At 47.6% G+C, this 25,035-nt stretch overlaps 1 protein-coding gene across 1 annotated transcript in view; it reads left to right on the top strand.

Moving 5' to 3' along the window:
• The window catches only part of VIT (vitrin), a 93,146-nt gene that overhangs the window by 50,195 nt on the left and 17,916 nt on the right, over positions 1 to 25,035 (top strand). The window contains exons 7-11 of the mRNA XM_006083458.2: positions 3,620 to 3,811; positions 9,441 to 9,497; positions 15,347 to 15,391; positions 17,236 to 17,298; positions 22,515 to 22,662. Of these exons, the coding sequence (XP_006083520.1) occupies positions 3,620 to 3,811; positions 9,441 to 9,497; positions 15,347 to 15,391; positions 17,236 to 17,298; positions 22,515 to 22,662 (505 nt within the window). The remainder of the gene's footprint in view (positions 1 to 3,619; positions 3,812 to 9,440; positions 9,498 to 15,346; positions 15,392 to 17,235; positions 17,299 to 22,514; positions 22,663 to 25,035) is intronic.

The following is a 25,035-nucleotide window of genomic DNA, read 5'->3' as shown; positions in this document are numbered from 1 at the left end:
CAGGCCCCTGCAGTCGTGGCAAGCCAGTTCCTGGAAGTTCCCTCCTGTGGCTTGGGAAGGGCAAGGCCAGAAGGAAGGAGGAAAGGTCCCAAACACAGCTGTCCCCAAATAGTGGCCACTAACCCCAACGCTTCTGGTCCTGTCCTTCTGCTGACTGGCCCCGGTGACGTGGGGCTGGTGATCGCGCAGATTCTAATCGAATGCCCCCCCCCCACCCCCTGTGGGAAGTTCAGTGGCACTGCCCTCATTTAGAATGGGCACTGGGGCCTTCTGGCTCAGCTCTGGGCCTTAGCCAGAATCCAGACCACGAGGGAACCGGACAACCTCCTGCGACGGTAGCTATCAATGAGCAAGTGTTTTCTCTGTGCCAGACACCTGTACTTCAGAGATCCTGAGGCAGAGTGCCAGTGGTCCCCCACTTTCAGATGAGGAGATGTTTCATGCCTTGCCCAAGGGCACCACTCTAACTACCCCATGCCACACGCAAACACTGATCGCACCCTTCAAAGAAGGTAAAGAGTGGGGAGAGAGATGGAGGGGAGAGACTTTACAGCCAAATTGCAGCTTAGGTTATAAAATCCGTTGGTTTCTACATACTCCACAGAGATCATTGCCAAAACTTCTCTCTCTACCCCAAGTGCCATGGCCCAGCTCACCACCATCCACTTCTGGCAAGTACTTATTCCACACGCCTGAGTTACTGACATCCAAGAGGAGGGTGGCGAAGCCAGACCGGCTTTCTTGCACATATATTTAAAATGAGGAAAAGCCATAGTTAGAACATCAAGTCAAGTACTGCTGATGTCACTTGTCCCTCTACCAAACCTTCTCTATCTCCAATGACAGGATCACCAGGTAGTGCTATCCTATTACAAGATCTTGTAGAGTTGTCATAGTGGGAAAAATTAAGTTCATTCATTCTTTATTTATTCATTTATTCAATAACCATAGATTGAACACCTCCTATGTACCAGTCTCACCATGGAGTTAATTTCACCCACTCAAATAAAATATCCAGAGAGAATTGTAAGAGGGTGGCCCCTCTGTTGCTACTCTTCCTTAAGTGATGAAATTCCTGTAGCAATATGGGGAAAGCAGGAGAGAGGGAGATGTGAGGCCAGCAGCTGTTCAGGTCTCAGCAGGCCCCTATAAAATACTTCATCTCCCTAGGAATGTGAGTTAACAGGTAAATCAGGTTACCATGACCTCTCAAAGCATCACAGCCTTCTTCCCTGGGAAATTCTCACTCAGAAAATAGGAAGCACCCTGACTTGGCTGCACAGCTCCTGCTGGACAGGCGTTGCTTAGATTTAAATGCTATTCCCCAGGCAGAGGCAAACAGCCGTTATTTGGCTATAGCCTCCAGCTCCTCTGAGCTCAGTAAAAACAGTTAAGTGTTTGATTCACAATTTGCAAGTAAAGTGTACTGTCCGTTTATTTGTATCTTTCTCTCTAAAGTAATAATTATATCCCATTTCATAAAATAGACAGTGATTCTATTACGGCTTTTTCCTCTATGAAGTAGGCTGGACCTGGGCTGCACCTCCCTAAAGAGGCATGAAAGCCGGTAGCACTTACCAGAGGGTAAGACAGGAGAGAACTTTAGAGAGATGAGAAACTTCCCAAAGACTTGTAACAAGAGCTCAAGTCCTTTAAAGTCATGGAAACGCCATAAATCACAGGTTCGGTTTTGCCCATGGATGGCGTGAAGACTGGCCGAACCCCAAAGCCGCTGCCAGCTCTTTAGCAATTTGTCTGGCACAGTCTAGGCAGACTTAAAGGCGGGATCTGCTTCCTGCCTTGACAGGCCGATGCCCGCAGGCGCAGACCAGATGACCGGACTCCAGCCCCATAGCAGGGAGGGTGCTGTGTGCTGACTGCTCCCCCAAGTCAGTGCTGTGATTGGCGCAGGAGGTGACAGTGTCAGGGTGGGAAATGAGCAGGTGCCAGTGCTGAGCAGTGGATCTGAACACCCCGCCACACATCCCTCAGCACAGCTGGCCTGGGGCCATGGTAGGCAGTTTCCCAGCACGCTGCACAATGTCAAAGAGGAAGTTGGGTGGTTCCCACAGAGTGCACCACCTTTTCATCTCAGATGTCATCCCCTACGCCTGCTGATCAGTGTACCTGAGATACACCAACCATGAGCCAAGTGAAGGCTAGAACTTGGATGCTGTGGTAGGCTGAAATGTACTCCCCCACCCCACCCCACCCCAAAGATATCCATGTCCTCATCCCTTGAACCTGTGAATGTTACATGGCAAAAATGGGCATTGCAGGGGGGATAAAGTTAAGGATCTTGCGATGGGGAGATTATTCTGAATTATGTGGGTGGGCCCTAAATGCAATCACATGTATCCTTATAATAGTGAACTAGAGGGAGATCTGACACACTCACACACAGAGGAGAAGATCAACTGAAGATGGAGCAGAGAAAATTGAGGACACTGGCCTTTAAGATTGGAGTAGTGTGGCCATAAGCCAAGGAATGCCAGCAGCCACCAGAAAATGGAAGAGGCAGGAAACAAATTCTACTCAAGAACCTCCCAAGAAAGCTCAGTCCTGCTGACACCTTGAGTTCAGACGGGTGACACCTATTTCCAGTTCCTGGCCTCCAGAACTGTCAGAGATACAGATGGTCAGATGGAGAAGCTGGCATAACCCCCATGCCTGGATCCACCAGGCATTTTCGAGGGGGCTGTTGTCCTCCCAGGACTGGGGTGCTCTTCACTTAATGGGACCCTTTTGTGTCTCCTTCCGGCACAAACACATGCTTCTAAAGACAATGCCCAGTGGGTAGCCACATGTCCCTTAACCTAAACCAGTGGTCGGCAAACTCATTAGTCAACAGAGCCAAATATCAACAGTACAACGATTGAAATTTCTTTTGAGAGCCAAATTTTTTAAACTTAAACTATATAGGTAGGTACATTGTTATTAACTTAATTAGGGTACTCCTAAGACTTAGGAAGAGCCACACTCAAGGGGCCAAAGAGCCACATGTGGCTCACGAGCCGCAGTTTGCCGACCACTGCCCTAAACCATCAGAAATACTTTCAGAGCCCCCAGAGTAGTAACAAACTCATTTAAAATTGTGAAAGCAATCTAAAGTGTCACACATGGATGAAGAGCACAGGTTAGCAGAATCAACATGATCCTTACAATCTAACTAGTTCTCTTACTGGACAGATGAGGAAACTGGGGCCCAGAGGAGTTAGTTGACTAGTCATGAAGTAGAAATCTAGAATGCATTCTCTAAAAGTAAGTGAACACTAGAGTACCTTTTATCCCTGGACCAGTGCTAATTGAAATATCAAAAAAGTATGTTTAAGACCATTGCCTCTAGCGTCTGGAAAATTAACTTGGCAATTAATCATGTTCCGCCTTATCCACATCTCTGAGGTTTGAACTGTCTTTAATTACTTTATTGTTCTTCAATCTTTGGTCTGTGTATTGGCTTATTGCTCCATCCCTGTGGGGCAGGTGAGTTTCGCCCTCCGCAGCCGCTAGCACAGGTCTCTGCTCATAAGCTAGTGTCCAATAAACGTTTATTCTACATCTGTCCTGCAGAGTCTACTGGCTATTTGATAGGCCCCAGTGTAATTTCATTTTTTTACAGATGAGACCACAAAAGCCTATCAGAAGCCATCAGTTCCAGGGACAACCGCACAGCCAGTGACCCTGATGCAGGTACCGGGGACCACCTCTGCAGAAGGCACCCACACCACCTTGCCCAAGCCATCCCCCTCTGCAGGCTCCGCCACCAGCAGCCCCAGACCACAACCTGTGGGCCACAGGAGCCGGGAGCTGGGTCAGTAGGTACACTGTGTGTTTCCATGTGCAAGAAAGCGGGAGACTGGCTTTTAGATTAGCCCTCTGTCTGAACGCCTGTGTGGAGTGCCTGTCTCCCACCTTTGGAGCTGGGTGAGGGAGGAATGCCTGAGACCTGGGCCTGGGGTATGTGTTCTCCCAGAGTTAAGGGGTAAACGTGAGCCCAATAGTAATAATAGTTTAGGATCAAGCTAAGAGCTAATAAGCAAACTGTATAGAAAGGGTTTTAAATAGATTTAAAAATAGGACCTTTGTTATCATACTTCTGAAGGTAGGATATCACATGAAACTTTCCCATTACAAAATCCCCATTTCTCCAAAAGCTCAGCTGAAGGGATGGGAGGTTTCTCTGTAAACACTGCTGAGTTCTGTTTTGTTTTAAGTGACAGATTATAAACTCCTGGGAGCTTTCAAATATTAGAAACAAATAAAACCAAAAAAATCCCTTTAGGAAAAGCCAGATAGCTAAAATCTTTATTCCTTTTCTGACTGCTTTTTGTCTTCCTACTTGTATCCATTTCTTAAGTAAAGCTTTAGGTTTTGCCAAAGTCTAGTTTATGGGATCAATCACGGTATTACCTCAAACACAACCTGAAGGGTGCACTGGTAACCCAATCTCCAGTTTCTATGTACCTCAGCTGCAGGCTCTTCCCCGGACCGGGCCCTGGTCAGGGCTCATGCAACCATCAATGTGTTTCTCTCACATCAGTATTTCTCTCTGCACAGTTACGTGTGCATGTAAGCCATCCTGGCTCATCAGCACCTCCTCATTTCCACAGGCCTTCTGGGAAGGGGGTGGAAAATTCCACTGGAGTGTCACCGCTGTCCCAGCAATTTGTCCTAATATTTCCCTCCTGGGGCCACTTTGTCCTTCAAGGAGGAGGTGCTCAGAACTTGTCCTTTTCAGCCTCACCTCCAGCTTCCAAACATTCCGGCCACACAGCACGGCCCTTCCCCTCCATACCAGAGCCAACCAGCTCTCATTCCATCTTTTTATCTAACAAATACAAATACGCACTTTAAGTGTGCTACGTACTCTCCTAAGCATCTTACAAATATCAGCCTATTAAATCCTCACAACAACCCCATCACATAGATGTCACCTTCCATTTGACTGATCCACTGTGTTGACAATGAGGAAACCAAGGCGTAGGGAGGTGAGGAAACCGGTCCCAGACCACACAGCGGGGCAGTGGCAGAGCTGGGTGTGAGCCCCGGCAGCCTGGCCCTCCAGTGGCTCCCCTTGCAGGAGGATCCCTGCCATAAACCACACCCAGGTGCTAACGAAGATCACAGAAGCAGGCCTGACCCATCCTGACATGGATGGGTGGCAAGATTAGACACAGCCAGCTCCCACTGTGATTAATAGCGAGTAATGGAGCCCACAGTGGATAGGGTGTCCACCTGCGCAAACCCAAGGGTATCGGGTTCAATTCCGGTCAAGGGCATGTACCTCGGTTGCAGGCTCTTCCCTGGACCGGGCCCTGGTCAGGGTGCATGCAGGAGGCAACCAATCAATGTGTTTCTCTCACATCAATATTTCTCTCTGTCTTTCCCTCTCTCTTCTACTCTCTCTAAAAATCAATGGAAAAATATCTTCAGGTAAGGATTAAAAAATAATAAGTAATAGAATGCACATAGTCCACACTTTCCGTGGGCCAGGCACCCTGCAAGCATTAATTTATTTAATCTTCCCAACAACCCTATGAAATAGAGATGATTATTATTATTATTCCATTCAATGAACAACTCATGGAAGAAGCTATGATATAAAGTCCCCAAATAAATACAATTTTGGCCTAGCTGGCATGGCTCAGCGGTTGAACATCAACCTATTCCCGGTCAGGGCACATGCCCAGGTTGTGGGCTGGATCCCCAGTGTGGGGCGTGCAGGAGGCAGCCAATCAATGATTCTCTCTCATCATTGATGTTCCTATCTCTCTTCCCTCTCCCTCCCTCTCTGAAATCAATAAAAAAAATGTTTAAAAAGTAATAATAATTTCTGAAGATTGATAGACACTTCTCACCACCCTATTCTTATTCACCTCAGGTTAATATGAACACAGGCACACTATGCCTGACAGCAAACGAGAAAACACTCAGGAAGGATGCTGGGGACAGAGCTCCCATAGGCAGACATTTTCCATTTTCTTAATTTCAGGCTCTTGACTTTTGGAGGCCTTGATTCTTTCAAAGATTTTTGAGTAGCTGAGTAACTTGTTGTTTGCTCCTGGTGTCTCCTTTGAGGACAACTTTTACCTAACACATATAATTAAACATGTGCATATTTGCTTGGCTACCCTGGAAGCTTGGAAATCCTATTACAGGTTGGGCCTGTGCTTATGGAAAACCTCAAGCAACTTGCAGTAGTGGCTCCCAACCTGGCAACGCTTCATTATTCCTGGCCTGGGGATAGGGACCTTGGACAACAGCCTCCCCGCCCATCAGTGCTCCTTCTTCATCCTTGTCCAGCACCCGCGCCCATGCTGCCCCACAGGCTGCTGGACAGATACTCTCAGAGCGAGCGTCCATGCAGTATGCCCAGTAATTGCTAAGAAAGGAACCAGACCATGGAGGGGGATGGGAGAGAGGACTTTTAAAAGCTTATATTGCCTACTCAAAGGACTTTCTGTAAGACTGAAGAGAAGTGAAAACTGATGTGTGCAGGGCTATGTCTTTTTAATAAAAACTTGATTGAGATACTTTTCGCCTACCATACAATTCACCCATTGAAAATGTACAATTCAATGGTTTTTAGTATATTCACAAGGTTGTACAATCATCACCAACAATCACTTTTAGAATGTTTTATCTCCCCAACAAGAAACCCTGTACCCCAACTGAGCCATTCACTATATCACCCTAATCTCTCCTTCCTCCAGCCCTAGGTAACCACCAATCTACTTTTATAAATGCCTATCTTAATATGTGGCTATAGATGTTTTCTGTGATATTTTATCCCAACTATATAATCTTTAGTTTACAAATAACTCCTCTGTTTCTTCAAATGAGCTGAAAATAATCTGCCTCCTATAAGAGAGTAACCCTGCTGCTGATAGACAACTGGGTTGCTGTTATTGTATTTATCAAGGTTGGCTTTCTGTTTTTGTTTTCTCTTATTTTGATTTTAGTCAAAAGATTTAAGAAGTGGCTGTGAATTAGGGTGTTCCAGTAAAATCCAATTCATTTATTTATTCGACAAATATTTATTAAATGTCTACTATGTGTCAGGCACTGTTCTAGGATCTTGGGCTACATTGGTGAACACATCCCACCAGGATCCCTGTAGCAGGTCGCTTCAGCTTAGGACACATGAGAAGTGTACAGGTGGGACAGTAACAATCTGCCTTTGGGGTCCATGACTCATCTTTGCTCTACAATGAGGTACAGAGCTGCCTCTCAGATGGGACCTAGGAACTTGGAAGGATTTTAGTAGAAAGTTTGTGGCAGGAAAAGACAGGGGAAGAGGAGCTGATGTAGGTGGAAGGACTCCAATGAAGATGGGACTGGACACCAAGGTCTCATCATAGCCCCTTTACTGATCCACGAATGTGCAAAGCTAACAAGATATTGAGGAGCAACCCAAGGTTGGGGGTGAGGGGCCCCAAGAGCCAGAGTGACAGAGACCTCCTCTCCCAGGCAGGTGTGTGAGGCTGTTCTTCAGGTAGAGGCCAAGGACTATATTGGCACCCACAGGAGTCAAGAGGCCACAGAGCTGCATCCTAGGACCAGAGGGGGCAGCCTAGAGAACCATATCCATAGATATGCTGAGGAAAAAGTTTTGGAAAAGATGGAAAAATCCCTCCAGGCCCTCCTGCAGAGTCAGCTGAATCCATCAGGTCTGCAATGTGGAGTGGCTTTTCCCAGCATGGCTTTCCTGGTCAGGTTCATTTTAAGAAGCTTCATGGTTGCTTCAGCTAATCTAGCAGATTAAATGCCTCCGCAAGGAAGGGTAGACCAATGAGGGAAGCAGAGCGCCACCTAGTGGCAAGGCACAGCGATGGCTCTGATCACCTTTCTACTCCACTCCACCCTCTGACAGGTGTTAGAAAGGAGAAGGAAGTGGTGAAACCTGGGACAGGAAGGCGACCAGCATCTGTAACTGCCCATCCCTTCCTCATGCAACTTCCCTGTCTACCAACATTTATCTCATTTTTGAAGGTTTAATTTCCTTAAGGTGCCTGGAGAAAGTTTTTCCTAAAATCCAGTCTTACAAATAGGAAAACAAACATTCCAAAAGAAAAATGGGTGAAGGTCATGACCAGGCAAAGCTAAAGTGGAAGAACTACTACGTGGCCAATAAATATAACAAAAGATGTTCAACCTCACCAAGAATAAAACAGATGCAAATTAAGCAGTAAGACGTCATTTTCACCAATTCACACTGGAAATTGATAACACACAGTTATGGCAAGCGTGTGGAGACATGACCCAGAATTTGCACTTACAGAAATATATTCTCAGGTAATTACCAGCCAAGGGTGTAAAGAAGCCCGGACACGGATGTTGTTCATCATAGAAAACTAAATGGAAACGATTTAACTGTCCATCATCAGACCAGTAAAGAAGTTACTCTACAGCTATTAAATTTTGATGACAAGGTGCACTTACTGACAGAAGCTTAGCCTGGGACAGATTGTGAGGTTAAAGAAGCAGCTATAGAACAGCACAGGCACCCATCTCATGCTCGTAACTGTGTGTTGTGCGTGAGAATGCTGCATAGAAAAGGGGATATAATTCTATAAACCAAAATTGCATACTAGGATAGATTGTACACTCGAATACAGGGATTACATTGCAGGTGATTTCTTACTGCCCTTAGTATACTTTTTACAGTAAGCATGTGTTGTCTTTATAATTAGAAAGGAAAGCTAGTTTGTCTTGTGTCCAAATGATTGGAACAAAGACAAAGGGAATGGAAAATTGATGGCAGATAGATTTGATTGCAAGAGAAGCTGATGGTTTTCCATGGCCTCTTACCTCTTCCCCTCCATGAAATTTGGTTCTTCCCCTCTGCTGGTTTTTACGTGGCCCCTTCTCCCCCAAAGGGATTTTGCATTGCTCTTCACAGAACCTCCACCCCCATCTCCGTCCTCCCTTTTAAAACCTTGCTTCAGAGAAACTGCTCAATAAATGATGAATGCTGAAGCCGACTGGATTCTCTCTCAGAGTAATTAAGGATAACCCATTGTGTACCTTTAAAAATCACTGAGCGCTAACGCTATTTGCATCAATGCCACGTTAACACAGTTTAAGCAAATTGCTCAATGTTAAGTGACATGTCTATTGAAGGATTACTTTGACCGCCTTGGAAGTGGCACAATTGAGAAGAATTATTGTAATAATGAAGTATAAAAATATGGTACTTTCGTAAAAGAAGTGAAACACAAGGGTTATTATTACCTGCATAGTGTTTTAAGTTCAACCCTTTTCCTTTCTTTCTTTTTTTTCCCCCGTTTCAATGCTTCCTCTGGGGCAGGTTCAGACCGCCCAAGGACAAAGCTTTACCTTGGTTCTGGCCTTGGTAATGTCTTATTAGGTTAGATCATGGAAAGAAGGATTGCGATTAGATTAACATTCATGCTCTGACCAGTCAAATGTTATTACAGATCTCTGGTCCACCACCTCCTACACAAGCAGCCAAAACAGCCCCCGTGCCAATCCAGGTAAGAACCTGAACTCACCCTTCTAGCTGATGAAAGTTAAGTTTGTTTACACGGGTTTTGTCTTTCCAAATCCTTGCCATTTGATTTAGATTTGGACAGAAAGCATTCCACCGGTTATGCCAACAAAAGATACAGCCCAGGGGCCCCACTTGTAAAGAAACTGGTAAGAAAAGTAAGGAAGCCTTACATAAGCAAAGTTTTCGCTCATCGCCATTCCCTGGAGGCAATTTTGTGGGGGGTTTAATAAGAAATTCCTAAGGATTCAGTAACTGGCTCTTATAAACCTGAAAAGGGATACTCTCTAGGGTTTATGCCTGAGGAACTAGGGTAAAAGGAGGAGAAATTTTTATCTTTTCCCAGGAAAGGCAGAGCTAAGTTGGCCCTGGTACTTCCAGATGTGAGGAACAGAAATACATTCCCTCCGCTCCAGGATTTCTCCTGTGCACTGTGACTCTCCCTGGCTCCCTCTGCTCCCTTCTGTGCGCCCTTCAAGGTCTGACCCAAGCACTGGGAATGCAGAGGATGGTTCTCTTGATGTTGAAGCCTGTGGCGATTAGAAGGGGGAACTGAGTGACCTTAGAGCAGTGGTTCTCAACCTTCCTAATGCCGCGACCCTTTAATACAGTTCCTCATGTTGTGGTGACCCCCAATTTCACTGTTACAAATTGAACATAATTAAAGCATAGTGATTAATCACAAAAACAATATGTAATTATATATGTGTTTCCGATGGTCTTAGGCGACCCCCAAAGGGGTCGCGACCCACAGGTTGAGAACCGCTGCCTTAGAGGCTTTCCACTACCTCTGGGCCCTGAGCTCAGAGACTTGATACAAGTACTATTCCCTTTGCAGCCGCAGGGTGTTAGGATGGGCCCAGACCTCCAAGGAAAACAGAGTAGGTCTGGCTTTTGCTCAGGGGTCCCTGCCTGCCCTCCACGTGGTGAAAGACTCCTAGAGAGACGGAAGGTTCTCTTTTGCTTTGATGCCAATTGGAGCAGGGGCTCCATGAGGTCCCCGGACAGGACTAGCAGCTTCTACGAGCTTCACAATTACACCCTTGCTAACGTGCCTGCTGCTGTCCTGGACAAAGGGCTTAAGAATCAGATCGCTGGGCGGGGCGAGGACTGCAAGGCCATTTTAGGCCTTAATGGGCCCAGGGGAGTGTTCCGGCAGCCAAGCATGGGGCACTCCTTCCTCCTGTCCTCTTGGCCAGGATCTTTGCCTCCTCTGCAACCCCCAAAAGGAGGGCCAACCGCAGAGAGCTCAGCTGGCTTCCAAGGAAAACCTGAACCAGGGCATTTTCATCAGGGGGCAAAATGAGGGAAAGCAAGCAGACTGCTGGCTGCATGTGGATCGGCCGGCCCAGGGCAATCCCCTCCGGTACCGAAGGCAGATGCTCCGGGAGCTGCTCTCCGGAAACCTGCGGGCGGGCGGTGTCAGCCTGGCCAGGCTGCCCGCTGCTCAGCACCCCCGCCCGGCTTCCCTTGCCGACACACCCTCCCCACACACTGCGGGCCTCGGCGGCTCAATCCAGGTCGCCCGAGTTGTGTTAACCTCTAGAAAACGTCCCTTGGCTTTGTCTGTTCTGTGTCGAAGAGAAAACTTCTGCCGGTCCAGACACCCCAGGGCTCTCCTGGGGCTGGTCTGCTTGAGAGGCCCCCGGACCTGGGCAGCCTAGGCTCTTGCCACTGGAATCAGGCACAGCCAGGGGCACGGCCAGGGGCACGGTTGGCAACAAGACCTATCTCCAGGCCCTACTTTCTTTTTCTTTTTTTAAAAAAACCCTATTTTTATTGATTTGTGAGAGAAAGGGAGAGGGAGAGAGATAGAAACATCAATGATGATAGAAACATCAACTGGCTGCCTCCGGCACACCAGGGATTGAGCCTGCAACCAGGGCATGGGCCCTGACCAGGAATTGAACCGTAGCCTCCTGGTTCATAGGCTGATGCTCAACCACTGAGCTATGCTTGGCCGGGCTCCAGGTCCTACTTTCTACTGTCCAGCAACCCAAGGTTGTTGTCAGCATTTGACCACATTCCCTTTTTCTATCCTCCATTTCTTCTCCATCCTCCTCCTGCTCCCAATAATCACGTCCTCTCTTGTTGACCCAACAGATGCTCCCAGCTCCCTTTCTACCCTCAAATCCTACCCACTTCTGCTGCTGCTCCCCCTCCACCATCATCGCTGCAACTTTGCTCTGAGCACCTCAGATCCTCAACCAGGCATGAAGCCCCGTCATGGCTCCTGCAGGTGGAGGGAAGCCCCCACCACACACTGTGAATAACGGCAGCCCCTATGCCAACCCCCCCCCCTCCCACCAGGGCCCTGGGAGTTGGACAGGAGCCACCGGTGCCAGCCTGGTTGCTCCTGCCCTATTCTGAGAAGGAGGCAGGAGCAGTGTGCTCCTGATGACTGACGTTAGGACTAGGTGACTCCTTGGAACCATCCTTTTGCCCTCTGAGCTCCGTTTGATCAATGAGCTTCGCTGGCCTGGAAACCTAACCATGGAGTTAATGTTGTCTCCATGGGAAAAGGGCAGCCAGGTCCCAAACAAACACCCCGTACCGAGCTTTGGAGGGTGATCTGTTTGTAAACGGGGCCTGTGGGCTTCACAGGTGTGACGGCTCATGCCCAGGCCTCAGATGGTCCTCAGCCTTCTCGTGGCCGCAGCCCCCCACAGCCACAGCTGCTCTCTGCCTGCTTCCTGGGTTACTGCAGCCAGAGGAGAGGAAGCTCAGGGGAAATGTGCAGCCCCCGCTGCAGGAGGCCAGGCCCAGCGAGGGGGGAGGCGTGGAGGGAGGCGTGGAGGTTCCCCAGCTGCCTCTCAGAGCGCCACCTCCTCCTAAAACTGCACCCCGGGGAGTCACTGGGGAGAAACAGGGGAGCGGCAGGGCCACCTGTGCTTCTGTCCCATAAACCTTTGGAGCCGAAGGGCCCTGTGCTGGTGACTTCCAGATGTGCGGCACGGAAGCAGCTGTGACCACTGCAGGGGTCATCACTGGGGTCTTAGTGCGGATGGTCCGGGCCCTCTCACTGCAGGAGGTGTGCCAGGGAACGAGCAACTCAGGGGCCTACCCACGTGCCCTGAGACACTGAAGCAATGACTCATCGCGGGCGACAGACGGTGGCTAAGTGCAGGCCCCAGAGCGCCTGCTGGCCTTGAGGGTCACTCTGCCACTCCCTGGCGGCAGTTTCCTCGCTTGTGAAATGGGAACGTGGTTGAACCGAACTCACAGGTTCTTGTGACTTAACCTCCTCTGGTGCGTGGTCAGTGCCTGACACCAGGTACGCTCTCAGTAAATGTTAATGTTTCTACATTTTCACTATGGACATCAGACAGAACCAATACTTCTCTTAGACACTAACTGTCCCTATGAGACAACCAAGCAAGAATTGTCACAAAATTGCCCTAACCGGTTTGGCTGAGTGGATAGAGCGTCAGCCTGCAGACTCACGGGTCCCAGGTTCGATTCCGGTCAAGGGCATGTACCTTGGTTGCGGACACATCCCTAGTGGGGAGTGTGCAGGAGGCAGCTGATCGATGTTTCTCTCTCATCGATGTTTCTAACTCTCTATCCCTCTCCCTTCCTCTCTGTGAAAAACCAATAAAATATATATATTTAAAATTTAAAAAAAGAATTGTCACAAAATTAACTCCTTGTTTTTCAGCAGTGACTGACACTCCAGAATGATTTTGATATATTTACCTCCATGAGGCAGGGTGACAAGTCTTTTTTTTTTCTTTTAAATATATTTTTATTGATTTCAGAGAGAGGAAGGGAGAGGGAGAGGGAGAGGGAGGGAGGGAGAGAGAGGGAGAGAGAGAGAAACATCAATGATGAGAGAAAATTATCAATCAGCTGCCCCTGCATGTCCCACACTGGTGATCCAGCCTACAACCCAGGCACATTCTCTGACTGGGAATCGAACTGTGACCTCCTAGTTTATAGGTCGACACTCAACCACTGAGCCACGCAGGCTGAGCACAGCAAGTCTCTATGACTTCAGCTTCGCCGAGGAGACTTAAGGTCAGAGAGGATGGGCGAGCCCCGCAGTGCCTGGCTAGTGTTTGGTAGCCCCAGGATGGGTCTTCCAACTTCTCTTTCCACACCACCCTCATGCCTCAGCACAGGAATACAAACGTTCTAACAAATTTACTTCCTTCTCATTACAACCAAGTCCAAAAGCACCAAGTCTCAGCTGTCCAAACATTTTCCAGCCCTCGGCTTTTGGATAAAAGTGATTTGGTTCAAACTTGTCCCAAATAAATGAAAGTGGCACCAACAGGACAGGCTTCCAGGACAGGCAGAGGCATGGAAACGGTCTCTCCCCAGCTAAGGTAACAGCACCCAGCATTCTAATTCTTCATAACCTTCAAGGTGCTGAAAGCCTTGGGCAAAAACAGATGTCACCAGCACCTTTTTTTTTTTTTTTTAGGGAAAGGGCAAAGTGCATATTTTTACCAGTAGGTGGCAACAGAGTTATAAGGCTAAAGAAGCAGGATGTTTAAACATATAAATCCTAAATATTTTGAACCTGGCAATCATCTCACTCAATCTGCTAATGTTATTCACAAAGGAATTAAGGTTCACAGAGGGCATGTGACTTGTTCAAGGTCACACACCTGGTTAACGGCTGAGCTAAATTAAACTCAGCTCTCACCATTAAATCAGAATGTGCAAGAGCACAGAGTGACTTGCAAAATAGCTTGCCATCTTAAACATATGAACAAAAACACCACTTCTTTTGAGTGTGTTAATACTTCCAGCATGCAGTAACAGTGATGGCTTTGAGAAAACAGTTTGTTACACCCTTAGCTCTGTGCTTTCTGAGTTGGGTTGGGGAATAGGGGAGGGAGGGAGGGAGGGAGGGAGGGAGGGAGGGAGGGAGGGAAGGAAGGAAGGAAGGAAGGAAGGAAGGAAGGAAGGAAGGAAGGAGGGAGGGAGGGAGGGAGGGAGGGAGGGAGGGAGGGAGGGAAAGAAACAGCTGTATGGGTGTCCTTTTGAGACTTCCTAACGTGCCAGTGTTCCTCCCAGCCCCTCTCAACCATGATTCCCCCAAACAGGTCAGGGACTTGGGGGTAGGAATCTCCCCTTCCCAGCCACCCTTTCTACTTGATCAGCCAGCACCAGTGTGTGTAGGGGGTGGGGGAGCATTAATATTTACTATTTTACTGCAGAAGGAATGCCAGGTGCCCTTTGCTTTATTCTGCTTGAGGCGCACAGTGAGAAGCAGAGCCTCAGGAAATGAGTGCCTGCTCCCCGAAGGGGCCACATTTCTCCTGTGAATTTCCAAGGAAGAGAACACAAAACAGATGGGCGGGTGAGGCGAATGCACCTAGAATGTTGGGTACACACTGTGTGTTTAATTGGTGCGGAGGGATGGATGGTGGATAAAGATTTCAGATGGATACAATGAAAATTTTTCTCGAAGTCTCAATAGTCCAAGGAAGAATTCACTACTTTGGTTGTGTAATTAATGAGTTCCCCATCTCTGGAGGCATTCAAGCACTAGCCATCCACTCACTTTGGTAAGGATGCTGGCCGGTGTTTGGGTTGGATGACCTTTTAGGTTCCCTTGAATCCCAGGATTCCTACTTTTCCATGATCCTTCATGCACAATGAGAGGAAGAAAAGAGCAAAGGTATTTTTGTCTTTGGCTTCAAGACCTTTCAATGAGAATATCCCACATTTCAGGCTGCTTCATCCAAAAGTCTGCCCCCTGCCCTGCCCCTTCACTGAACTTCCTGACGCCGCTGGAAAAGGTGATCATCCTGGGGGGTCACTTGAGAGAGGCTGCTGGTTCACCTAAATAACAAGTTTGTCTCTTTTCACTTTGAAAATCAGGGGACACGGACATGTGGAAACCTGGATCGGTCCTTTTAGATGCAGGTAATTATGCAGCCCAACCTCCTCACCAAGACCAGATGGAGATACATAGGATTCAGAACCAGGGAGTCCAATAACCCAGCTGGGCCCAGAGGCCAGGCCCACAGAGAGCAGCCTCAGCGCTTTCACCTCCCACATCAGGGTCTGATGACCACGCACAGGGCACCTGGCAACTCGCACAAGAGCCTGGGCTAAGGGGGGACATTATAGCAAAGCGGAAAAGCAAACTGTGAAGACAAAGAGCCAGAAGGGAGTGTGTTACCTGCTCCCAAAATGGGTTTAGACCAGTGGTTCTCAACCTTCCTAATGCCGCGACCCTTTAATACAGTTCCTCATGTTGTGGTGACCCCCAACCTTAAAATTATTTTCGTTGCTACTTCATAACTGTAATTTTGCTCCTGTTATGAATCACAATATAAATATCTGATATGCAGGATGTATTTTCATTGTTACAAATTGAACATAATTAAAGCATAGTGATTAATCACAAAAACAATATGTAATTGCATATGTGTTTTCTGATGGTCTTAGGCGACCCCTGTGAAAGGGTCGTTCGACCCCCAAAGGGGGCACGACCCACAGGTTGAGAACCGCTGGCTTAGACCCTCTCTCCATCTGGCCGCGCTTGACTTCCTTCTGTTTCCCCTTCCTGCTTTGCAAATGGTACCGAGGCTTTCCCTTCACCTGAAGGAACGGTGCTCACTGTTCCTGCCTTAACTGTTTGAAGCTGCAGCAATAAACCGGCCTCTGGCTCTCGGTGCAAGAGCAGGACGGACAGAGTGCAGGAGAGGACTCTGCCTCGGGACTCCCATGTCTTCTCTCCCTCCAACGCGGAGCCTGGGCAGTTTCCCTGAGAGGCTCCTGGCTGAGAAAGGCCCGCAGACGCCCAACGTGAACTCTTTAAATGACGTGAGGCAGTGAGCTGAGTAAGCTGACCTTTAATGGGAAGATGAAATCATGTGCTTTGCAAGTTGGAAAAACTAACAAGCCAGGAGCAAGCTCCCTGCCGCCAGGAGTGGGCAGAGCCCCCAGCCCCTCCCCCCATTGCCGGACTGAGGCTGGGGGTGTTCTGAGCATCCTCAAAACAGGGAGACCCACTTCCGGCGCAAGTTTCCCTCTGCCTGTGAGGTCATTGGCCTTACCAAGCCTAAAAAGAGTGCTTATGTACTGTCTTTTTAACTCCTTAAATGATATATTTGTGATCTTGGCTCCCATGCAAATGGCTTCTTAAAAAAAACACCTGCGATTGAAATTCAGGTCATACAGCCTCTCAAAGCACAAAGCTGTTTTGCACCTTTACTTAGAGGGGCCACATTTATATCCTCTTACTTGTTTGAGTTACTTGTACCTTCTCTACCCCTCTAGACTCCATCCCCACCCCCGTAGGATGGTCCTCCTTGTGTCTCACTCATCTTTGTTCACTGGCTCAATCACCAAATGTCAGCTGAGGACCTGCAGGTGGTGGGCACCGTGAGGGTTTATGACGAGCGAGGCACGGGCCCTCACTGGAGGTTCTCGTAGTTCTGCAGAGGGAGGAACTATAGTGGCAAAGCACTTCATGCTTTCAGATAAGGAAACTAAGGCTAAATGAGTAAGTTAACAGCAGGAGACAGAACTCAAGTCCGACTGCCAATCCCTGTGAGCACCAACTGTGTCTTTAGTGGACAGTCAGTCAATACTAATTTCTTCTTATCCCTTATGATGAGGGTGGTGAGGAGAAGAGCACAGTGAGTGATAAGCCAAGCCCCCTGAGCTGGGTGCGAACATCCATTATGTCCCCATCCCCCGGGGTAAGGCCAGATGCTTCCTGCCCTTCCAAGTCACCAAAAGTTTACTGCTTTTTCCAGGATTTGTCCCAAATGAAGAAACAAGCACACAGCCTCTGGACCCCGCATCCCAGGGAGATCCAAGTAAGTTAATTAACAGCTAGAAACCCAGAGTGGCTCTGACATCTGATCTGCTCGCTCCTCTCTTCCCACTCACTCCCACCCAAACCCGCCTCTTTCCTACCGTGGATCTGCTTACCTCCTCTCTTCTGTCACTTTGTTCTAAGGGGAAAGGGAAGTTTTGAAGGATTTAAACTTTCTGTGTGCATGAGGGGGAGAGGATCAGCTGTTTGAAACATCACTATGGCAACAGGGTAGGATGGGGAGACAAGAGCATATGAAGAGAGGAGGCTGGTCAAAGGACAGCGGTCAGTGGTCCAGTGGAGATGAGAGTAGACAGAGCTCAGAGTTGCAGAGAAATAGCAGATTCAGTAGATATCAAGAAGGGGGCATCTACAGGGTTGGAGGAGGAGGTGCAAGAGAAGGGGCAATTAAAGATGATTAGAGCAACTAGGGATGGTGCTGCCCTGAGGACCACTGCAAACAGGGCAGGTTGGGGCAGGGAGGTCGTTTAAGTCTGTTTATCTTCTGCAAAACACTGAGAGTTGACTACCCAGACTACCCTGACACAACATTCAGACGGAACAGCCCAGCCAGAAATTTAGAGCTGGAAGGTGATGAGCTATGGCTCAAAACCAAGCCTATGAAAACAGGCAATATGACCTAGAACTTATACCTGAAGAACTTTAACACTAAATAGGTGGAGGAGAAGCCACCTGAGGATACCAGAAAGGAGGGACCAGAGAAAAAGAGGAAAGCCAGGAGGGAGTTGGGTGTGCAAGCCAAGGAGAGCATCCGCAAATTCCCCCAGAAGCTTACTACAAATCAGCCACCACTGGGCTGTGAGTCTCAACCCCACTGTGTATGAGAATCATCTGAGGACACTTTTAAAAATTAAAGATGACCAATTCCTGCCTCATACCTACTGAATCTGAGTCTAGATCTTGCTATTCCAAGTGTGGTCTGGGGACCAGAAGTGTCGACATTGCTTGTTAGAAATGCAGAACGCCAGGCTCCCGAAGCAAGTGGTGACTCTGCACAAGAACTCCTGAGAAGCAGGCACAGCCCACAGTGCTTCACAGGCACCTTATTCGCTGAAGCTGCCTACGCGGCTGAGACTCACCCAGGGTTAAGACACACTGGCCTGATGTATTTCTATGGCCAACACACAGCATCTTACCTAATAATAGACAAACATGGTAATTGACTATACCTTTGCTACGCCTCCCATTGGCTAATCAGCGAGATATGCAAATTAACCGCCAACCAAGATGGCGGCTGGCAGCCATGGAGCTGCAGCAAGCAGGAGGCTTGCTTGCTCCAGTGATGGAGGAAGCCAAGGTTCTCCGCCTGCCGTGGCCTGCTCTAAGCTACACTGAAAGCAACAAAGTTTCAATTATAGAAGGTAAATAAAGCCCAGATACCTGCTTTCAGCTGGCCATGGCCACGGAGCTGGAGCCTTGGGTTGCCCCTGGCGATGGAGGAAGCCAAGCCCTGGCCGGCTCTGAGCTCCACTCCAGGTTACAAAGTTTCAATTATAGAAGGTAAATGAATCCCAGAAAAAAAAAAGAAAAAAGAAGAGGCTGGGAGGCTTGGCCAACCTGAAAACGGCCCTCAGCCCCTCACCCAGACTGGCCAGGCACCCAGTGGGGACCCCCACCCTAAAGGGGATGTGGCCAGCCTGAAAACAGCCATCAGCCCCTCACCCAGGCTGGCCAAACCTCCATGGGGTGAGGGTCCCCATTGGGGGTGGGGGGGCTTGACCAGCCTGCAAACAGCTATCAGCCCCTCATGCAGGCTGGCCAGGCACCCCAGTGGGGACCCCCACCCTGAAGGGCAAACCAGCCGGCCCCCACCCATGCACCAGGCCTCTATCCTATATAATAAAAGGGTAATATGCATGCAAACTGACCCTAACAGCAGAAAGACTGGGAATGACTGGTGATTATGACACACACTGACCACCAGGGGGCAGATGCTCAATGAATTGCCCCCTGGTGGTCAGTGCGCTCCCACAGGGGGAGCTCTGCTCAGCCACAAGCCAGGCTGATGGCTGCCAGTACAGCGGTGGTGGTGGGAGCCTCTCCTGCCTCCTCAGCAACACTAAGGATGTCAGACTGCAGCTTAGGCCTGCTCCCCACTGGCAAGTGGACATCCCCCGAGGGCTGCCAGGCTGCCAGAGGGATGTCTGATTGCCAGCTTAGGCCCAATCCCCCGGGGAGCGGGCCTAAGCCAGCAGGTGGTCATCCCCTGAGGGTCCCATACTGCGAGAGGGCACAGGCAAGGCTGAGGGACGACCCCCCCCCAAGTGCACAAATTTTTGTGCACCGGGCCTCTAGTTAATCAATAAAACTGTACCTTGTTGGAGAAAACCAAAACAAGAACATGGATAGATTGATTCCTATAGACAACATATCTTACCTTTTCTTTCTAGTCCTCCAATCTCTACCATAACAAATCGTTCATGCTAAACATTTCATAACCCACTTCCATCCTTCAGTATTGATCTCATCTCAATACGAGAAAGCCACTAGGTCTCAGTGAACACATGCCTTGAGATGGAACCATTGTCATTAGATCATTCTGGGAAAGGGGGAGCAAAGGTGACCTCAATATCAGCCGTCAGGCTAGTGAGCGATACCCAAGTAGAAAACCACCTCACTTCCTCAAAACCTAGCTGCAAAATGAACATGCCCATCCTGAACACAGTTCAATGTAAGAAATAAGGCGGGGGGGAAATGGTCTATGCAGAACCAAAACAGAGGCTACAAAATCCATGGATTCTACTTTATACATTTTAAAACAAAATCTCCTTTGGCTCTTACTCTAATTAACAGTTACTAAAAAAACAAACAAAACACACACACACACAACAAAAAACAGTATTCATTTTAAAAGGTGCATTGAACTGCTCAGCTGACATCTGGAAGGCGAACGCTCTTCAGGAGTTACTTCTCAAACTTGACTGTTCCCACAAATCACCTGGAGACCTCATTAAGAGGCAGGTCTAACAAGATGGGCTATAGGTCTGGGTGGAGCCTGGGAGTCGCATTTCCAGCAAACCATAGGTGCCAGTGGGCAGCAAGCCCTGAAGAACACCAGTGCCACCTGCTGGCAACAATTCACATTGCAAGCCCAGGCCTAGGAAAGGAGCCCACAAGCCATAGAGCAATTGCTCTTCTCTTTTGCTTTACCCCAGGCTTTAGTGCATCGGTTCTCAACCTGTGGGTCGCGACCCCTTTGGGGGTCGAACGACCCTTTCACAGGGGCCGCCTAAGACCATCCTGCATATCAGATATTTACATTACGATTCATAACAGTAGCAACATTACAGTTATGAAGTAGCAACGAAAATATTATGGTTGGGTTACAACATGAGGAACTGTATTTAAAGGGCCAGAAGGTTGAGAACCACTGCTTTAGTGGCATCTTTCATCTCCACTTCCTGACTTATTTGCTTCTTCCAATCCTCATGTCAAGGGTCATGCTTAGGCATAGGCAGTTTGGGGGCAGCAAGGACAGGGGAGGCCAGCTGAACAGGAAGAGTCAGCAGGCACTGTCCAGGCAAAAAGGAAGTAAAAGTTTGCAAGATCCACTAATGAGCTGAGGCACCGACTGCAGCTGGAGCAGAGCCAGCCAGGCCCACAGAGGTCCCTGTCAAAGCCTGCTTCTCTGGCTCAGATTGCCATGAACCACTGCAAGGTAATAAAGCACATTCTCACATATAACTTCTCCCCTTCATTGGACAATTCTGTGATCTCTCTTTATTAAATATTTCTCATCAATTCTGCTTAAAACTGTGTCAACTCATGCCCATTTCTTGCTTTCATTAAAAACAAAAAGAACAACAACAAAACCACATAAAAACCCCTCGCTGCCCACAGAGCTTCTCCTCCTCTGGTCACAGGGAAGCACTGCCCATGCCGAGCAGGGAAGAGCAGCCCGGTGGCCTCGTGGTAACCACGCAGCAGCTCAGAGATCCAGGCTTGTCTGGGCAGCGGCACCACCCACCCACCATACTCCAGCCCAGAAATTCCTATCTTTACTGCCTCTCTTTTTCTCCCCATCAAACTCGGTTTTGAAATATGTTGTCTCCTAAATTGCAGTCATTAAATAATTCATTCCTCATTTTTTATTAATCAAAGGGCTGTCTACCTCCCATAAGAAATTCTGATCAGCCTGGAATAATCAGTTTTACCATACTGAGAGGATATCACTTCAGCCAAGAGCAAAGAAGACACTAACTTGTATCAGTGTATGTGGCTGTCCACAATTTCTGGTTAGCATTTGAAAGGTTGAAGTAGCTTGCAGCCCCACTGTCCTCCCCTCCCCCATCATAACCTTCATATATGCACAGAGGTCCAGAGATTCTAGATGTAACTGTCCTGCTCATTATCACAGCTAAAAGAAAGGAGAAAATCTAAGATGGCTACAAACAAGTACTGGCATCTGTAGATACATGTGGGTGATGCTATGGTTGCCTCACCCAGAGGAGTGAAGGGGAAGATTGCTATCAATTTCTCATCCTATAATTCCTGCCGCTCAGCACTGGCTTTGCAGGTTCTTTCACACCTTTATAAAGACCCAACACATAATTCTAAAAAGTTAGATGGAGAGTAAAAGACTACAGACTCCCGAGAGTCAGTCTCAGTGAAAACCCATGTCCGGGCTCTGCGCTTCTATGGTCTGAGCCTAGGACAGTAATGGCGAACCTTTTGAGCTCGGCGTGTCAGCATTTTGAAAAACCCTAACTTAACTCTGGGGCCGTGTCACATATAGAAATTTTTTGATATTTGCAACCATAGTAAAACACAGATTTATATTTTTGATATTATTTTATATATTTAAGTGCCATTTAACAAAGAAAAATCAACCAAAAAAATGAGTTCGCGTGTCACCTCTGACACACATGTCATAGGTTCGCCATCACTGGCCTACGACATGTTCTGAGGCCTTCCCAGGCTTGACTGGAGGTCCCTGCTCTGAAGTCTATAATTATGGCTGATACCGAGATTCTGAAACAGCTGTGGTAATAGTTCTGGCCCACACATCCAAGACCTTGGTGCCCAGTGAAAATCTGTAAATAAATGGATAGACCCTGCATCTTGCTACTTCTTTTTACCTTCTTTTCATTGAATCTCGGGGAGCTCTGGTGGAGAAAGAGGGGGGAGAGCGCATGCATGCACAGGTAAGTGCAATGAGAGATCATCAGAATAACAGGGCCCTCTTCCACTCCTCAGACTGCAAAGTTGACCTGGCGTTCTTAATTGACGGGAGCGCGAGCATTGGCAGCCGTCGCTTCCGAATCCAGAAGCAGTTCCTGGCTGACGTGGTCCAGGCTCTTGACATTGGCCTGGCAGGCCCCCTGGTGGGGGTTGTTCAGTATGGGTAAGTGCTATTCTAATTCAGAAACCAAGAGAAGTCACATTGGATTAATTTTGTGCCACAAATAATACCAGCACATCCATGAGCACAAACTCATTCTCTGCCCTAATACTAATGTAAATGAAAAGGGACTGAAGCGAGCCAGAGGGCATCTAAGGAATCTGAGATTCCAGAAGGAACAGATTATTGAACACTTGTAAGTGAATGGCATTGGTACTTGTGATTGGTGGAGAAAATACTGATTTGGGAGATAGGACCTCTGGGCTCAAGTCTTAGCTGAGCTGTGTGACCTTGAGCAAGGCCTCCGCCTCTCGTCATCAGTTTCCTCATCTGTAGATCACGGGGGACTCCTTTCCACCTTGACTATTCGAGCATTTGTTTGAGGGGCTGCACCTGTGCTCCCACATATAAGGAAGACGCCTAGGAAACATGGTGCTTTAGCCTGAACTTTCTCCAAACACCCTGAGGCCTTTGCACTGGTCCTGAAGAGCTGGCCAGGCAATGTGAGGCTGGGCGGGAAGGGGAGTGGCCCCATCACTCAGCTGAGCACCCAGGTGACTGTCCCCAATCCGTTTTATTATTTTAGGGGAGAAATTGAACATTCATACCCACTTTTGATCTTAACCTCTTATCTTATTAGGGATAATAATCAATCTTATTTCAGATATGAATAGGTTTCTCCCTAAAACAGATACACAGATATTGACAGATAACGAACCAACTATAAAAAGATCAAGCAAGCACAAATCTCAAATAATAGGTCGACTTTTAACCAAGACCATCAGACACAGCATCACACACACACACACACACACACACACACACACACACACACACACACCACAGCCCTGCAGCTTAGACTCAAAGGGGACACTAACCTAGACCTTGGTGCCTCCTGCTCAGAAGCGACAACACAGCTCCTCCTGAAAAGTGACAGCACTCACACCTGCCAACACCCGGGGGCTCTCCAGACCCTGCAAACAACTCCTGAGGATTCCTCAGAGCAGGTGGTCACTGAGGCTGTTACATGAAAGACACGAGATATTTATGTTTGAGTTGTCAAAATAAACAAAAATGCCTTTTCATAAGAACTATAACACAAGCATTTAGAATTAAATTCCAAGAGCACATTTAGCACTATCTTCTATTTCTATGAAGAAAAAGTCGATGAGTTAACTGACTCTTGTCTATAGAGTCAAATATGTGCAAACAACCAATGCTTACAAATGCTAACTCTCAATGTCAAATGATCTATCTTGAGGAATTTAACGTGAAATAGGAAAATATGTTTTTTGGATTGTTTTCTTGTTTTCAAAATGTCAACCTATTTCATTCCTGTGTCACTTTTCAAAGATAGAGAGTGGAGAGCGAGCTTCTCCAGGGAGGAAATGGAAGTGCTTTTGTGCCAGATGTCCCCGGTCCACTGTACTGGGGCGGGGGTGGGGGGGGGAGGCAGCGATCTAAAGCTTGCTGTGTCATCTTGCATTAAAAATAGCTGCTTTCATGTTCTTGGATTGGTAGAATCAACATCATTAAAATGTTCATACTACCCAAAGCAATCTATACATTCAACGCACTTCCCATTAAAGTACCAATGGCCTTCTTCAAAGATCTAGAACGAACTCTCCAAAAATTCATCTGGAATAAAAAAAGACCCCGAATAGCTGCAACGATCCTGAGAAAGAACAAAGTAGGTGGGATCTCAATGCCAGATATCAAGCTGTATTACAAAGCCACTGTTCTCAAAACTGCCTGGTACTGGCACAAGAACAGACATATAGATCAGTGGAATAGAATAGAGAGTCCAGAAATTAGCCCGAACCAATATGCTCAATTAATTTTTGACAAAGGAGGCATGAACATACAATGGAGCCAAGATAGTCTCTTCAATAAATGGTGTTGGGAAAACTGGACAGATATATGCAAGAAAATGAAACTAGACCACCAACTTACACCATACACAAGAATAAACTCAAAATGGATAAAGGACTTAAATGTACGACAGGAAACCATAAAAATTCTAGAAGAATACAAAGGCAACAAAATCTCAGACATATGCCAAAACAATTTCTTCACTGATACAGCTCCTAGGGCAGTTGAAACTAAAGAGAAAATGAACAAATGGGACTACATCAAAATAAAAAGCTTCTGCACAGCAAAAGAAACCATCAACAAAACAACAAGAAAACCCACCTCGTGGGAAAACATATTTGCCAACGTCATATCTGATAAGGGCTTAATCTCCAAAATTTATAGGGAACTCATACAACTTAACAAAAAGAAGATAACAATCCATCAAAAATGGGCAAAGGATCTAAATAGACACCTTTCAAAAGAGGACATTCAGAAAGCCAAGAGACATATGAAAACATGCTC

The sequence above is a fragment of the Myotis lucifugus genome, unplaced genomic scaffold, assembly GCF_000147115.1.
Source record: "Myotis lucifugus unplaced genomic scaffold, Myoluc2.0 scaffold_6, whole genome shotgun sequence".
Classification (NCBI taxonomy): Eukaryota; Metazoa; Chordata; class Mammalia; order Chiroptera; family Vespertilionidae; genus Myotis; species Myotis lucifugus.
The sequence above is the reverse complement of the archived record's forward strand: the minus strand, read 5'-3'. Positions and strand labels throughout refer to the sequence as shown.